Raw genomic sequence first — 16,364 nt, forward strand, 5'->3', positions numbered from 1 at the left:
GTTGGACACAGTGTTGTTTTTTTTTCTTTATTATTTTCCAGAATGTTTATTTATTGGTGGCTGACTGATTGAAATATCTGCCTCACAGTTCAGAAGTTGTGGGTTCAAATCTGAAAGGTCGCGCCTCAGCTGTGTGGAGTTTGCATGTTCTCCTTGTGCCTGCGTGTGTTTCAACCCACATCCCTCAAAAATGCAAGGTAGGTTCATTGAAGATTTTCAATTGTTCAGTGGTGTAAATGTGCCCTGTGATTGACTGGGGACCAGTTCAGGATATTCCACACCTTTTGTCAAAAGTCAGCTGGGGTGGAGTTTCCAAGCTCTCCCTGCATACGTGGGGGTTTTCTCTCGGTACCCCCACAACCCCAAGCACCAGGAAAAAAAAATTTACCTTGAGCCGTGAATGTGACTCCAAATGGTTATGTGCGCCCTGCAGCTAGCTGGGGACCAGTTTAGGATGGTAGGGTTGGTCCTCTTGCCCAAAGCCAGCACACCAGCAATTTAGACTGTCCAATTCATGTTGCATGTTTTTGGGATGTGGGAGGAACCAATTATAATATTAAAAAGTAAAATTGAAAACACATATTAAAGTAGTTATAAAAAAAAAAGACATCTTTATAGCATGTAAAGTTAATTTTGGAATAACTACATCAAACCATCCATTTTCTTAGCCGCTTATCCTCACAAGGGTCACAGGAGTGCCGCAGCCTATCCCAGGTGTCTACGGGCAGGAGGCGGGGGACACCCTGAACTGGTTGCCAGCCAATCACAGGGCACACGGAGCCAGACAACAGTCGCACTCACAATCACACTTGGGGGCAATTTAGAGCGTCCAATTCATGTTGCACGTTTTTGGGACGTGGATGGAGAGCACCCACGCAGGCGCGGGGAGAACACGCAAACTCCACACAGGCAGGACTGAGATTTGAACCACGGTCATCAGAACTGTGAGGCCAACACTTTACAGCTGGTCCACCACGCCGCCGGAATACAGGAAAACAAAATTGCAAATGTGTGGAGTATATCAAAATAATTCAAAATAAATTTATAATTTACATTCAAAATAATCATTTTCAAAATTAAAATAAAATACATTATAAAAATATTTTAGTTTTATTATAATAGCGATTAATTGAACAAGATTTCATTTTTTCATATTTACTCATCCTCATACACTTGAGCATAAAATGCATTAAGTATCAAAAAATGTGTTTTATGATTCAAAGTGTCATATAAGCCAGCAACACTCACGAGCAAAAATCGTTTCAAAGTTCAAATTAACTTCTTGCGGCATGGTGACATCTTTGGCGTTGCGTCATCACAAGAAAACGTGACCTGTTGACATCTACAAAATAGATATGACATTCGTTGGACGTCTTCTTCACGTATGCCAGCATCCGCGTTGCTGTCGAAGCAGCGCCCCCTGGAGGAGGTCGCTAAATAAAACCAGACGTCTTGGTCTTTTCCGTAAACAATGTCGTTAAGGTTGTGCGGTCGTCTCGGTTCCCAAGTTAGCTTTTAGCGAGCGTGTGTTCAGATGAGTCTTCTTCCGTTTCATCGTGTTTATTTATCCAATTGTCTTCTGGCTCCTCTGTTTTATCATCTTCTTGTAACTTTTGTCTCTTCTTGTGGCCTGAGGACACACAAAAAAAATGCTACTCGACACTAAGGAAATGTATGTTCCGTAATTTCCGGCCTATAAGCCGCGACTTTTTTCACACGCTTTCAACCCTGCAGCTTATGCGGTGATGCGGCTAATTTGTGCATTTTTTCTAACGACTGCAAGGGGGCACTCAAACGGAAAAGGTAAGAGTGAGATCGGTGGAATATATGTGCCGAGGAAGTGACTTTTACAAGTTTTTTTTTTGTTTTTTTTTTTTTTAATCGGCCCTGTGAGAGCCGCGCTAGCGTGTTGCTGCTGCGTTATAGCTGTGTCTCAGTGATTTATTTATTTTTTACTGGTATGGTTTTTTTTTTTTTTTTTTTTTTAACCGGGCCCTGTTAGCGCCATCCCAGTGTTAGCGCCGCGCCAGCGTGTTGCTGCTGTTACTGACGCATCAGTGATTTGGGTATGTTTTTTTTTTTTTTTTAACCGGCCCTGTTAGTGCTGTGCGAGCGTGTTGCTACTGTGTAGCTGCCACGGCAGTTTTCTTTTTTTTTTACCGGTATGTTTTCTTTTTTTTAACAGCCCTGTTCGTTCTACCATGTTGTTGCTCTGATAAGCTCAGGTATTCAAACTGAAAACTCTTTGTGTACCATCTTTCTTTGTAACTATCTCGTGTTTCAATGTGGGCACTGGCGGCTTTTACACAGCTGCGGCTTACGTATGCACCAAATGGTATTTCCTTTACAAATGTACTGGGTGAGGCTTATAACCAGGTGCGTGTTGTAGGCCGGAAATTACAGTCAACTTTTGACATCCGGGGGAAATAATATGAAATTCTGTAAGAAATTATCCCTTATTATTGTGGCATTTAACAAAATTACTGTGTGTGTGTGTGTGTTGTTTCTATTAAGGGAATGGATTTGTATGAGTAGGTGTGAGGTTCCCCTCCTCCCTTTTTTGTATTTGTATGCTGGTGGTGGTGAGCAGGGGGGCGGGTGGGGGCTGTTTGCATGTGAATCAAAACTGGAGAAAGGAAGGCATTGAAAAAACTGATGAATGAGTCGTGTATGTCCATGCGTGCGCATGCAGACTGACTGAGCTTGAGTCGGAGTTTGTTTCCCAGCGTGTCCTCCGAGGCGTTGACAGACAAGCTGCTGATGAACGGAGACGTGTCTGTTACCGTGGGAACGTTGGCCAGGTCTGACACGAGCGCACACAAAGGACGTAAATGAGTGTCAAGTTCGTCGCCACGGTCCTGACATGGTTTACCGTTCAAAACTAAGGACATCTTCACAATGTGAATGTTTTGATGGTTACCAGCGTCGTCCGGCTGGTCGTCTCGGCTGTACGGGATCTCGTCCAGCCGCAGGAAGATGGAATCCCTCGGACTCCTCTGTCCGTCGGACTTACTTCCTGCAACATTGGTACCAGATTTATTAAGGAAAAAAATGGCCCTAAAAGGGTTTTGTAATCACGTAGTTTGATCCCTCTCGTTACATATAAGATGCGTTCCACTCAATCACACCAACAAAATATCAACAGCAGATACGTTGGGAAATTCACTCTGGGCGCACTGCACCCCGGAACATTCGGAAATTTGGTGCATTGTTGGGGGGTGGGTGCTGTTTGGTACAAATGCAACTGACACATTCAATATGGCGGCTGTCGTAACTTATCCCTGCCAAGAGCCAACATGCGGTTGCTCTTTATAAGAACTTACTGACAATGCGATTCCTGCGATTGAGCACGGAGGTGGTGTGGGGGATGCCAGACTGCTGTTGTTCTCTGGTCCTGGCCGTAGGGTGTCGACCCAGGTCCCAAGGCGGCGGCATCAGTGTGGCGCCCGCTGTGCCGGCAGCGGGGGTGCCGTTCTCGGGCGCCAGAGGCTCCGCTACCTGGGCGTCAGGGTCGGGCGTCTGCGGCGAGGTGTCCATCCTGGAGGCCCCAACCGCATTGTGGTAATGGCTCCTGGTGATCTGGGACAAAGGAGGGTTGTGGGTAAACTGGGGCGCAGTGGGGCCGTGAGGCATCCCGTGATTGGTCACCTTGAGGATCTGTACAGGCGTGAGCTGTCGCACAGAATAGTCGGGCACGTAGACATTGGACCCCCCGTTGAGCTGGCCTGGGGACCACCCGTCTGACTCTGAGCGAGACGGGGACCTCGGGTCTGAGCACCCAAAAAAAGCTTTACACAATACATACACACACAGTGTATGGTCAAGGAAAAATTATGTACATTTTGTATACAGACAAGCAAATGTCATATTTTAGAACCGTTTGGCCTTCGTGGTTTGTTTGTGTTTACCTGCTGGCATGATGGCGGGAATGCCAAAATAGGAAAAAGCTCCATTTTCAAACTTGAGGCACTCTTTGCCAAACTCCACCTCCACTCTACCCTGAAGGACCAGAAAGCGACTTTCACAATAAAAGCTTTAAAGGCATAAAAAAATGAGACGATGTGCAACAGGAGTTCAAAATAAAATATTTAAACACTTGAAGTACCAGAACTAGGAGACAAGCTTAGTAGAGTAGAAGCATCAAGACCAGAGGGACCACAAACAGGAAACAATGTGAGCCAGTATTTCAGAATAAAAGCGTTACAGACTTGTAGAACCTTAATCAGGCGCTGTCAAGGCACTTTTTGTAGGAACTGCACAATCTGCAGTGCATATTCGTAACTAGCGATGGCAACAACACTAGGACAAAATATATAGGACATCCCAATCCCTAACCCTAATCCAGTGGTTTTCAAATTGGTGGGCGCATCGTGACATTTTTTTAAATTCCCCTGCTGGTTTCCAATTTTCAGACAGCACTTTTACAATTTTCAGTCGGAGAAAATTTCATGCAGTCAAGTGTGTTGAGAGGAGCCACGGGATTTCAGAATAATACCGTAAAAGACCAGATGAACCACAACCAGGGGGTGTGAGCCAGCCATTTTAGTCAAAGTATGAAAAAAAAAACAAAAAACACAAGAACCGGAACCAGGAGCTGATATATTTCAGAATAAAAACATAAATGAGCTGAAAGACCAGATCAAGTAAACATGAGACAAGATTTCAGATGAAAAGCAACAGACCAGCAAAGCCAGTGGTCAATTTTGAGCTGCTGGTTTTCACAATAAAAGTATGACAGAAGTGGAGTACCTGCAGTATCAGGACGAAGTAATCTGCAGGCTTGTTTCTCTGGAACAGGAAGTGCTTTGGTGCGTGCTTGTTTTTGTCGTCAAAGTTCAGATCCTGGACGACGCTGGGATGCTTGATGAGCCTCAGCAGGATCTTCTCAGAGATGTAGACCGGCTTGAAAGGCTCCACCTCTGATGGGAGACAAAACCCAGGGATGGTTAGCTTAGCATTTAGCATCATTTGTTTTCCCCATGGCTTTGGTATATATACAAAGAGCTGCGGTTTGTCGCTAACCTGTGAACAGGAAGCGGTGTGTGGCCAGCAGGAGCTGCGGGGAAATTTTGACCTTCATCTCGTGGTCGGCCATTTTGAAGATAGAGAAGTCCTGGTGCCTCCTGTCGTGGTGCGACACGCGACGCTTGCTGCGGTTGTCGGCTATCGACGCGGCAACGTGCGGAACAAACATAATTATTTTAATCAAATCAAAACTGCAAAGTGCGGTTTCTGTAGAAATTGTATGTGGATGCTAAATAGTTGATAATGAACAGAAATGATGTAGAATTAAGGCAATTATGAGAATTGGACATTTTTAAGAAAAGTATTAAATGTATTGATCATAAAAATCCATTTGCTCTCATCACAACAATGCTGCTACTGTCGTGCCCGTACTGTAGAGGTCCGTCTCGTCCAGGATTTCAGACTTGATGATTTCCTCGATAACGTCCTCCAGCGTGACGATGCCCATGACCTCGTAGAACGGGTCGCCTTCGCCCTCGTTGTTCACGCGCTGAACAATGGCCAGGTGAGATTTACCTGCCGAAAAGCACTCTATGTGGAGCTTGCTTAAAGGTCAAGTGTCATGCCTATAAACATTCTAAAATAGATATTGTAATGAAAAATACATATAACATTATTCACTTCAAATAAACATGAGCATAGTTGCGGAAGTCTCATTCGCCATCCAAGCGGTCGCCATATTGGCTGCATCTTGTGTCTGTGACGTCACACTGGGACATTTGCCATTGAAAACACGCTGTGGCCCCTACTATGGGAGACGAACACGCCCCTTCTGGGACGGAAATTCTTTTCGAAGAAGACAACGTCTCACAACCGAGTGAAGTGACCGGGGCAAAATTATATCGTTTCAAGCCATATTTAGATGATATGCGGATCACGGCCAAACCGCATGCGGCAAAACCACCAACCCGCCCGATCCACCGCCGCGGATTTGACAAACGACACCGCCCGCGAGCGATGACGACGCCGCGGCCAAACCGCCTCCCCGTCCAATCCACCTCAGTGTCGGAGATGAGCCACCGTGCCCTGGCACCCCGACAAGCCTCCCCGGCAAAAAGCCGTGTCGACAAAGGCGGCGGCGATCCACAATGCCTGTGGAGGCCGTCCTTCAGTGGCTGTTGCACGGAAGCCTTCCGATGTGCACATCAACATATTAAGCAGCCCTGACTGATAACGCCCCCACCCCCAATTATTGTTTTTTTAGTAGCTGTATACACACCCATCTGTCATTTGGAACCCACGAAGCTCTCATCCTTTGCAATCCATTTTTCACAACAAACCGGGTCTTTTTGAAAAGTATGAAGAGCGAATCCATCCTCCCGAGTGTTCAAGCAATATCCAGCAATGCAACGAGCCGACATTTTGGCTAACACGAAAGAACAACGAGCTACCTTCCAGCAGGTAAAACTAATAGAAACATACGAGAGCGCTTGAGTGCACGACTGCCCTGTACGTCACTTCCTGCTTCTTCTCGGAAACAAATCCCTCGAGACACTTTTCATGGCGTAAGATTCAAAAAGCCATATACGTCAAAATCATGTTGTGTGGTTAAAAAAAAAACAGATGGGTCCATACCAGCTGTTGTTTTTTCATTAATAACACACTCAAACTGGTGCATTTCATGCTAGTGGACCTTTCAGCTAATAGCTTCGACGCAAAGACATTTTAAAATGGAGGACGAGCTTTCTGCTAATCCTTCCTTCCTCCTTCCTTTTCCTTTTTGTGTAACAGCTGATGTCTTTAGATGCAAAACGCAATCACGCAAAACTAATTCCACTCTCCAGTTAAAAAGCAAAGCAAAGGAACACAATTGTGGTTGAGCGCATATGTGTGTGCCTTCTTTTCCACTGAAAACGCCCCAAAAAGTGTAAAGAGGACTTTGTGTCTACGGTTGAGTTGAGGTTCCAGTGTGTGCGTGTGTTGGTCTCAAACCAACACGCACACACAGAAACACAGCAACAGTGAATCCTTTCAGTGAGACTCACTTGTCTGGATTCTGTTCAACTTTCTCATTAACTCACACACACATTCATCTAAGTGGGTCAGTGCAAAGTGTGTAAATGATGCCCTCCGTTACATTTTCACTGGTGGATGCAGCATTTCATCACCAATCCACCAAATTGGTGATTGGTTTGCTGTGTTGACATGGCCAAATACAAAAAATTAGCATTCCCAATGTCGAACATGATTGTCATTTTGTCATGAGATGCTAATGCTAATCTGCACTAACAGTACAGAGCCCTGGGGGACACCAGACAAATCAGGGAATGGATGGGATTTGAAAGATTTCATTTCAGAATTCAACCATTGGAGTGGGTGGGGTGAGGGGGTGCCATTGTGGTGGAGTTTGTTCAGTAGGATTGACTCGGACATGGGATGGCAAAACCTGCTTGCAGATCAAGGAGGATGAGGATAGCGAGTAGTCCAGAGTCAGCTGCCAGGAGGGGGTCATTGGTGATTTTGAAGAGTGCTGTTTAGTGTCTTCCGATTGGTATCGGACTGTGGTGACATACATGGATAAAAATCCCTCAAAATCTCGGATCCAGTGTACCATGCATCTTTAAGATTTGTAACTGATGCAGCTTTGGCCACTCAGCACTCCAGCTACAGTGAAGAAAATAAGTATTTGAACACCCTGCTATATTGCAAGTTCTCCCACGTAGAAATCATGGTGGGGTCTGAAATTTTCATGGTAGGTGCATGTCCACTGTGAGAGAGATAATCCAAAAAGAAAAATCCAGACATCACAATGTATAATTTTTTTTCAACAATTTATTTGTGTGATACAGCTGCAACTAAGTATTTGAACATTTGAGAAAACCAATGTTACTGTACCAAATATTAACATTGGTTTGCAATTACAGAAGTCAAACGTTTCCTCTAGTTGTTCACCAGGTTTGCACACACTGCAGGAGGGATTTTGGCCCACTCCTCCACACAGATATTCTCTACATCAGGCAGGTTCAGGGCTGTCGCTGAGAAACACGGAGTTCCAGCTCCCTCCAAAGATTTTCTATTGGATTTAGGTCTGGATACTGGCTAGCCCACCCCAGAACCTTGATATGCTTCTTACGGAGCCACTCCTTGGTTTTCCTGGCTGTGTTCTTCGGGTCATTGTCATGTTGAAGGACACCCAGCCATGACCCATCTTCAATGCTCTGACTGTGGGAAAGAGGTTGTTCCCCAAAATCTCACAATACATGGCCGCAGTCATCCTTTCCTTAATACAGTGCAGTCGTCCTGTCCCATGTGCAGAAAAACACCCCCAAAGTGTGATGCTACCACCCCCATGCTTCACAGTAGGGATGGTGTTCTTGGGATGGGACTCATCATTTGTCTTTCTCCAAACATTGTTAGTGGAATCATGACCAAAAAGTTCCATTTTGGTCTCATCTGACCACAAAACTTTCTCCCATGACTCCTCTGTATCATCCAAATGGTCCAGCCGTGTGGAGTTATACAATTTTGTCTCTGGTTTCTTTGGACAGCTCTTTGGTCTTGGCCATGTTACAAGGTTGAGTCTTAGTGATTGTATGGGGTGGACAGATGTCTTTATGCAGCTAACGACCTCACACAGGAGTGTCTGTATCATCCAAATGGTCATTGCCAAACTTAAGACGGGCCTTGACATGTGCTGGTTTAAGCAGGGGAACCTTCCGTGCCACGCATGATTTCAAACCATGACGTTTTAGTGTATTACCAACAGTCACCTTGGAAACGGTAGTCCCAGCTCTTTTCAGGTCATCAAACAAGTCCTGTTGTGAAGTCTTGGGCTGATTCTTCACCTTTCCAAGGATCATTGATCATTGTCATGTTTAGGTTCTTCAATTTTCTCATGATTGCTCCAGCAGGGGACCTTTTTTCACCAAGCCGCTTGGCAATTTCTCCGTTGCCCTTTTCAGCTGCGTGGAGTTGTACAACTTTTGTCTCCGGTGTCTTTGGACAGCTCTTTGGTCTTGGCCATGTCACAAGTTTGAGTCTTACTCATTGTATGGGGTGGACAGGTGTCTTTATGCAGCTAACAACCTCACACAGGTGCATCTGATTCAGGATGATTCATGGAGTGGAGGTGGACTTTTAAAGGCGGACTAACAGGTCTTTGCGGGTCAGAATTTTAGTGAGAGACAGGTGTTCAAATACTTATTTGCAGCTGTATCACACAAATATTTTTTTTTTTTAAAATCATGCATTGTGATTTCTGTATTTTTCTTTTTCGATTAACTCTCACAGTGGACATGCACCTACCATGAAAATTTCAGACCGCTCCATGGTTTCAAAGTGGGAGAACTTGCATTATAGCAGGCTGTTCAAATACTTCTTTTTTTTCACTGTAATGGGAAATTGCTGGCTGGCCTTCTCTGCACAAGAGTACACGAGGAATACTGGAGCTGCAGTCGGGCCTTTTATTTGTGACTTGCCTTCAAATTTATGTTCCCACTTGATTCCAAAAGTCATCACTCAAACCAATCTCCAATCGATTCAAATTGTGTTCGTCATTGCGTGGACAAGGACTGTCTTCGCCGAAAGTGCATTTATTGTGAGGCAATTCCACGCTCGTCCTGGTGTTCATTACAGTATCATCTTGAGTGCTCTTGTTTGAGTGGTTGCTAAAAGCTGCTGCCGTGACAACCGTGCACTCTCCCGGCTGGTGGCCAGCAAGCTCGCTCATCTCCCCTGCTAATCACAAACTTTACTGTGTACATAAAACAAAAAAAATGCTGACAGAGGAGGGAGCAGCAGCAAAGCCTCTGATTGGTTGGCCGGCAGACCCCCACCCCCACCCCCTGACTGCAGTACCCAGCAAAATCTTGCCATCTTCTTTTTACTCCTCCAACTATGACACATCTTAGAACACTTCCTTAGGTACACCCAATCCTATCCTTACCTCGAAACCTTAAACTTGAATTCAAATCCCAGGACTTCAACCCATCCATCCATCTATTTTCTGCACCGCTTATCCTCACGTGGGTTACGGACAGGGCGGAGCCGTCAAACCACAACTGGAAACTCCCTAACCTGGTTTTTAAATACTAACCCTTCTTTAAAACCTCAACCAAGGCTTGAAGCCCTAATTTGAAACCCTAACCAAGGATCAAAACCAGAGTTTAAAAGCCTACCTTTCTTGAAGTCCTCGAGCATGGCGTCGAGGGTAGTGTCACTGAAGACACAGTGTAGCGGGCGTCTGTAGAAGTGTGTGACGGTCTGCAGAGGCGTGCAGTCGTCCGGGTCCACGAAGGCCAGGTCCTTGACGAACAGCACGTCCACGATGTTGGCGCGCGTGTCCTGGTACACGGGGATGCGCGTGTAGCCGCTCTGCAGGACCTCCGTCATGGTGTTGAAGTCCAGGAGGGTGTCGGCCGCCAACATGAAGCAGTCGCCCAGCGGGGTCAGAACGTCCTCCACTGTCTTACTGCGCAGCTCTAGCGCCCCCTGGATGATGTTCAACTCCTCCTTGACGAAGTAAATGACAGTACTTTGCGTTTTAAAGTTGAGTTTCATTCTGTGATCACGCTCATAACTATTTTTTTAAAGATAAAAATAAGGGTATTGTACTTCATAAAAACATAGCACAGTACAGTTTTTGTCACACGCCATTGCGGTTCTGGGCAGCCTGGCGACCAGAACGAAGAGAGATAGATGTTTATTCTCTATATGGACATCTGTACAGATGTCTCAAATCCTCACAGAGGATTAAGATTATACGACTGCGAATGCTTTCATTTTGAATGGCTAAATGTGTTGCTGCACCGTTTGTGTTCAAATAAAAAGTTATATAAAGGGTTTTAAATGTTTCCCTTTATGTGTTAGCATTAGCTTGGTTGAATGATTTCAGGCTTCACACCTGAATTTGGAACCCTATCTCTGGGTTCAAACCATAATCTTTGTTTGAAACCCTGACCCAGGCTTGAAATCATAACATGAGTCAATCTGTCATGCAGTGCGCTTCACTCCCGCAAACTTCAAAAGGTACCTTGAGCAGGTCGTGGTACGGGTCAGTGACGCGCAACATCTCCAGCAGCTTCTCTCTGGTGTAGAAGTTGGAGATCTCCTGGTGCAGGATGAGATCCAGAAGCTTGCTGAGCGGGTAGGACACGGGGAAGGAGAGCACCATGAGCAGGCGCGTCAGCCAGATGCTGCGCGCTGCGATGGCCAGGCCGTGGCGAGATGCCGCCGAGTGCGGCAGGATCTCGCCCACGAAGAAGATGCCCAGCGCGCAGATGGCGGTGGACACCCACGTCATGCCCAGGATGCGACACGTCCACACGGCCAAGGAGGCGTTGATGAGTGCCGTACCCAGCAGCAGTGTACACAAAACGTAGTTACCTTTGGAGAAACATGAAACCTTTATTCCATATCCTTCAGATAAGGGTACATGTACTAGCACACACTTTTTTTTTTCTCCAAGTTCTTTCTCAAAGTGTCGTATGAGGAGCACTCGTGGTATGCGGGCTTCCTCTAGCGGTATAAGACAGAATTGCTGAATTAGAAGTTCAAACGGTGCATCAGTGGCTTTATTTATTGTTTAATCCATTAAAGTACGGGTCACTTGAGGTTAACGTTTAGGGACAATACATTTGCATTGACTTTTTAAAATCATCTTATGTTGGTACAATTTTTATTGAAGTTTCATGAACAACATTTAAATTGAGTCATCATTTAAATTCATCATTTCGCCCGTAGTTCCTCCCCACTTTTGATGATCAACGGGGATCACTGCTCGTATTTTAATGGTGGTCGCTATGGTGGTACTTGCACAGCCAAGAATTTTTTGAGGCGGTGCTTGGTGTAAAAAGTTGACGAACCATTTCCCTAGTGGAACAAACAGGATGTACACAGTGTACTCGAAAAACAATTATCTAACCTGAAACGTTTTTTTTTTCACGTTACTCTATGACATTTCCACAGATTACTACTACAACTTTGGCAAATTAAAAGGACAACGACATGTGACAGGTGAAGCAAAAAAAAAAAAAAAGTATTTTGTTATCGTTGATAAAGAGGCTATTAGTGCATGATAAATGCAGTGTTACTAGTGCTGCAAATTCATTTATTAGCAAGTTTCAACTGTGTACCTGTAATAAGTATTACTAGTATAAAAATATTACCAGCAAAATATCTGAGTCTAGAGTCGTTCTATTGTAATTTTCTGTCAAAATAGAGAGGATAAAGAGCCCACTTCTAGTACACAGACCTTCAGGTAGACCCGGTACTAGTAGTTTAAAGGTATTTTTCCGTACTTACCGTGGCGGCGCACCGATTTGATCTTACGGGCGTAGCGTTGTTCCCTGTCGGTGCCGCTGTTCTGCAGGACTTGTAGCTCCACAGGGTCCAGCGCTAGTAGGCTCAGGTTGAGCCCACTGAAGAGCGCCGACAAGGCCAGCAGAAGCACCGACACCAGAACCTGCAGCCACAGCTCGGGAGTTTCCCCCACGCGTTCAACCACCGCCACCCAGAAGTCTCTAGTCCGGTAGTGCTCCCACTTGGACCCGTCAAAGGTGCACACCTGTGGGAAAACAGCAATTCTTCTCCAGCAACAATATCCATCTTGAGGTCCATGTAGTAGTGCCCTCTTTCTTTTCACTAGTGAGACAATTCAACACACTAGTGGGAGCTTCATTAAAATGTTTAAAAACAAACATTTCTAAAAGACAACGCATTGAGAATAACTGATTGAGCACTTCACAAGTAGTCCTAGAAGTGGATGGATGTCGACTAGTGTACAATTTAGCCTCCCTACTAGCATGCAAAATGTACACGGATGCCAAACAGTAGCCGCTGAATTGTTCTACTTATGAGAACAAAGGGCATACTAGTACATGGACCTCAAGATCAATATTGGATAAATAAATTGCTCTAGTGTCCAGAAATGTCAAGGCAGCCGTGGAAAAACTAACGAGTGTAACACTGGAATATAATCATTCTACTAGGCCCCCTTGTGATTTAGTACTGTGCTGGGTTGAATAACTAAAGAGGGTGAAGAAAATACTAGTACAAAGAGGTTGCACTGAATGTTGATTTGCAGCCATTTAAGCATTTATTCAGTATCACTGACAGGGAGTCTCGTAGTGGACAAACATCACAAAACAGTCATTGTGCTCTAGTACACTCAGGCCGTTCCACTACTGCGTTGCATCGTCTGACGAGTGAGGACAAAGAATGTTCTAATCCGTGAACTTGAATAAAAGTTCCTACGTTTCACAAGTGGTACTAGTTGTGCACGGATGTCAACTTGTACCCAGTTTTGGTAGTTGCCTTCCCTCTATCGTTTTCCTCCTCGTGTGCAGGACGCGCGCATGCAGTAAAAACTTTACTAAACAGTCATGCAATATGGCTCTCGAATCTCGTTGCTATGGAGACCGTGCTCCAATCATGTGTCGGCATACGTACCGAGTAGAACTTCATGCTCTCCCCTCGGCGCAGCTCCTTGGCCAGCAGCTCCACCAGGACCGAGTTGCGGCTCGACGCGGACTTGAACGAGCCCAGCACTTCGATGTCGGACGTGCGCGCGCTCTTGTCCGCGCAAACGTTCCGGGGTCGGGGGCGCGCCTGGGTTCCGGTGGGCTCCTCGATGAAGGCGATCCAAGGGGCCGCGCTGGTGGTCCGCGTCCGGTTGAGTCTACTGTGCAGCGGGGGGTTGGAGTAGTAGACCCGCAAAGTGAAGCGCGTCCCTTCGGTGGCCTTCAGAACCCCGTCGTGCACGGACAGCTCCGGGCCGGTCTCCTCCGGACGGAAGCCGAGCAGGGAGAGCCCCGGCCCGGGCAAGAGGAGGAGGAAGAGGAGGAGGATCGCCATGATGGGGTGAGAGTCCCTCCGAGTCCTCGGTGGGTGTGGGCCGCTCTTGCGCCGCTGGTTCCGGTCTGGTCCATGTGCTGAGAGCTGAGAGGATGCTGCACGAACGCGCCCACGGTGACGTCACTGCTGCTAATTTTAGGACATGAAGTCAGTGGCACTGCAGCAGCAACAAGCAGCTCAGCTCATTTACATGAGCCCAATCATTGTTTACATTATCCTCAAGTAGTTTTTCTTCAAATTTAACATTTGTGTTATTGTGCAGTGCGGCATCCCATAACAATATCACCTTTAGTGTGCGTTTCAAACACATTTGAATTAATATTTCTTCTCTTTTCAAACATTGTCCATCCATTCGTTCTCTACATCCCTTATCCTCACTAGGGTCGCAGCCGTGCTGCATGGGGCCTCTCCCAGCTGACTTTGAGGGAGAGGCGGGGTTTGCCCTGAACTTGTCGCAAGCCAATCGCAGGGAAAATCTGAACAACCAATCATTTGCACTCACATGAACACCTATGGGCAATTTAGTTGTCCAATAATCCACAATGCACGTTTTGGGGGTGTGAAAGTAAAGTGGAGAGAACATGCAAACACCACACAGGCGGGGCCCGGATTTGAACCCCGGCCCTCAAAACTGTGAGGCAGATGTCAATCAATATCAATCACTAGGCTTTATGAAAAGAAGGGTGTAATAGCCTTAATATAATTTCTGTTCTTCAAATATTTCCAGTTAGAATAATTAGTGCCTAGTTGCAGTGAAATAATTTCAGATAAGTTTTAATTGCGTAGTATCAATTATTCCCAAATTGTTTATTAAATGGATGCTGTGGATCAAGAGTATTTTGCATTCTATATATTTGTATTTAAAATGTAGATTTGAGGTTTGCTAGAGAGTTGATGCATTGTGGCAACATAATGAACCGGAAGAAGAACGAAAGTTAGACGGATTGTGGGGCAAAATAGTTTTTTTTGGCCATCATCATCCTCATCGTTTTGTTTTTGTTTGTTCACTGACAGAGATTTGCTGTCCTTTAAATACATTGTTTTTCACTGAAAAGCCCATTCAATGCGGAAACAATGTTATTTGTTGTTGTTGTTGCTGTTTGAATTCGAGTAAACAGTTTTTCTTTGAACAAACCATCTGCGTCACCACTATTTCCCCCATTTTTGTGCAAGTGTAGAAGGAATGATGCGTCAAGATTAGCCCATTTAGGAAACTACGTTTTCTTTAAAATACTCCCCGATGTCAAGATTGCAATATTTAACAGTGATCCTCTTGAATATAAATCCGTTTTTATATCAATGGAACATGGAGTAGAAGACCGAACTAGTGATAATTGTGACCGACTACAGTTTCTTCTGCAATACACAAGTGGACCACCAGATGACTTACGGTAGTCAAAAGTTGCTTGCACATGGAACCCTCAGTTGGCTACGTAAAAGCCAAACAAATGCTGAAAGAGTTTTTTTGGTGACGACTACAAGATAGCCCTTCAGGAGGTCTGTTGGTGCCACTGGGGCCGGTAAAAGACACTGCGCTCTTTCAATAATTCCAATACGTGTCAAAGCTCAAAAGGGAACAAGGTTTGTGACTTCTTTTCCTTTCGGGTTGCCCCGTTAGGGCTGCCACAGCGTGCCATCTCAAATGAACACATTTTTGTTTGGCACACTTTTTACCCCTCTGCTTTTTAGCCGAGGAGAGAAGCTTACAGCACCTGGTATTACCAGGCGGTCTTCCATCCAAGTACTAACCAGCATTTGCATTTTTGGACCCATGCAATACGGCTACTTTTGTTACTGAGTCACTGATGCTTCAGCTGGCCTTGAATGGACACAACACGAGCGTCTTAATACGAACGGAGGGAAAGCAATCAGTGGTGGACACTCGCGTTGTTGACTGAGCTGGAAGTGAGTGGCCTTTATGAAGATCAGTTTATCCGGTTACCTGAAGTGTTTTCACAAGGAAACATTCCTGTTATCAAAGACAATATTCCTTGTCTTGGTTTCTCAGGCTTGAAAAAACTTGTATTGTGTGAAAACAAAAGAGAAGGAACCAAATGCAGCAAATAGTGAAGACAGACAGGATGGTTTTGAAACAGCTTCCAAAGGAGGACACTAAACTTGTCAGGATTTACAGGAAGGTGAAATGGAGATTGTAAAGTACAGTATCTTGCTGACGTCTTCTGGAAACATTAGTGTAAAGAATACCTCAGACAGCTTCAAGAATGTCCACGATGGCCTACGCATGGAAGAAATCTTTGTGTTGGTGATATGCTGCGTGTTGTGGCTGATACATCACCCAGAAACTGCTGGCCACTTGGAAGGATTGTGGCAATTTACTATGACAGGAACGTTTTGTTCGTCAAGTGAAGGTAAAGACTAAGATTAATGAGCTTTGTCTTCTTCAAGAGACTGAAAAAAATTGTATATAGTTTAAATACTGTATTTTGTCTTTTCTTGTCCACAGGGCTGAGACATTTGGAATATCTAAACTCTGGTGTCGGTAATGTAAGAGCCTAAATATAATTTCTGTTCTTCAAATATTAATA

General features: G+C 45.2%; 1 protein-coding gene across 2 annotated transcripts in view; it reads right to left on the minus strand.

The window, feature by feature from the left end:
- Positions 1-61: 61 nt before the first annotated feature.
- LOC133506295 (metal transporter CNNM1-like) overlaps positions 62-16,364 on the minus strand; it is an 18,630-nt gene continuing 2,327 nt past the window's right edge. Inside the window, exons 2-14 of one of the 2 annotated variants that reach the window (XM_061830295.1) lie at positions 13,414-13,947; positions 12,268-12,529; positions 10,997-11,349; positions 10,143-10,476; positions 5,398-5,541; positions 5,023-5,163; positions 4,750-4,919; positions 3,909-3,999; positions 3,649-3,770; positions 3,324-3,579; positions 2,921-3,016; positions 2,699-2,803; positions 62-1,630 (exon numbers count right to left, since the gene is read on the minus strand). In XM_061830295.1, coding sequence (XP_061686279.1) covers positions 1,509-1,630; positions 2,699-2,803; positions 2,921-3,016; positions 3,324-3,579; positions 3,649-3,770; positions 3,909-3,999; positions 4,750-4,919; positions 5,023-5,163; positions 5,398-5,541; positions 10,143-10,476; positions 10,997-11,349; positions 12,268-12,529; positions 13,414-13,818 — 2,601 coding nt within the window. In that variant the 5' untranslated portion in view covers positions 13,819-13,947 and the 3' untranslated portion in view covers positions 62-1,508. Of the gene's footprint in view, positions 1,631-2,698; positions 2,804-2,920; positions 3,017-3,323; positions 3,580-3,648; positions 3,789-3,908; positions 4,000-4,749; positions 4,920-5,022; positions 5,164-5,397; positions 5,542-10,142; positions 10,477-10,996; positions 11,350-12,267; positions 12,530-13,413; positions 13,948-16,364 lie in introns of both variants that reach the window. The other variant, XM_061830294.1, reaches the window with a different exon arrangement.

The sequence above is a fragment of the Syngnathoides biaculeatus genome, chromosome 9 (assembly GCF_019802595.1).
Source record: "Syngnathoides biaculeatus isolate LvHL_M chromosome 9, ASM1980259v1, whole genome shotgun sequence".
Taxonomy (NCBI): domain Eukaryota; kingdom Metazoa; phylum Chordata; class Actinopteri; order Syngnathiformes; family Syngnathidae; genus Syngnathoides; species Syngnathoides biaculeatus.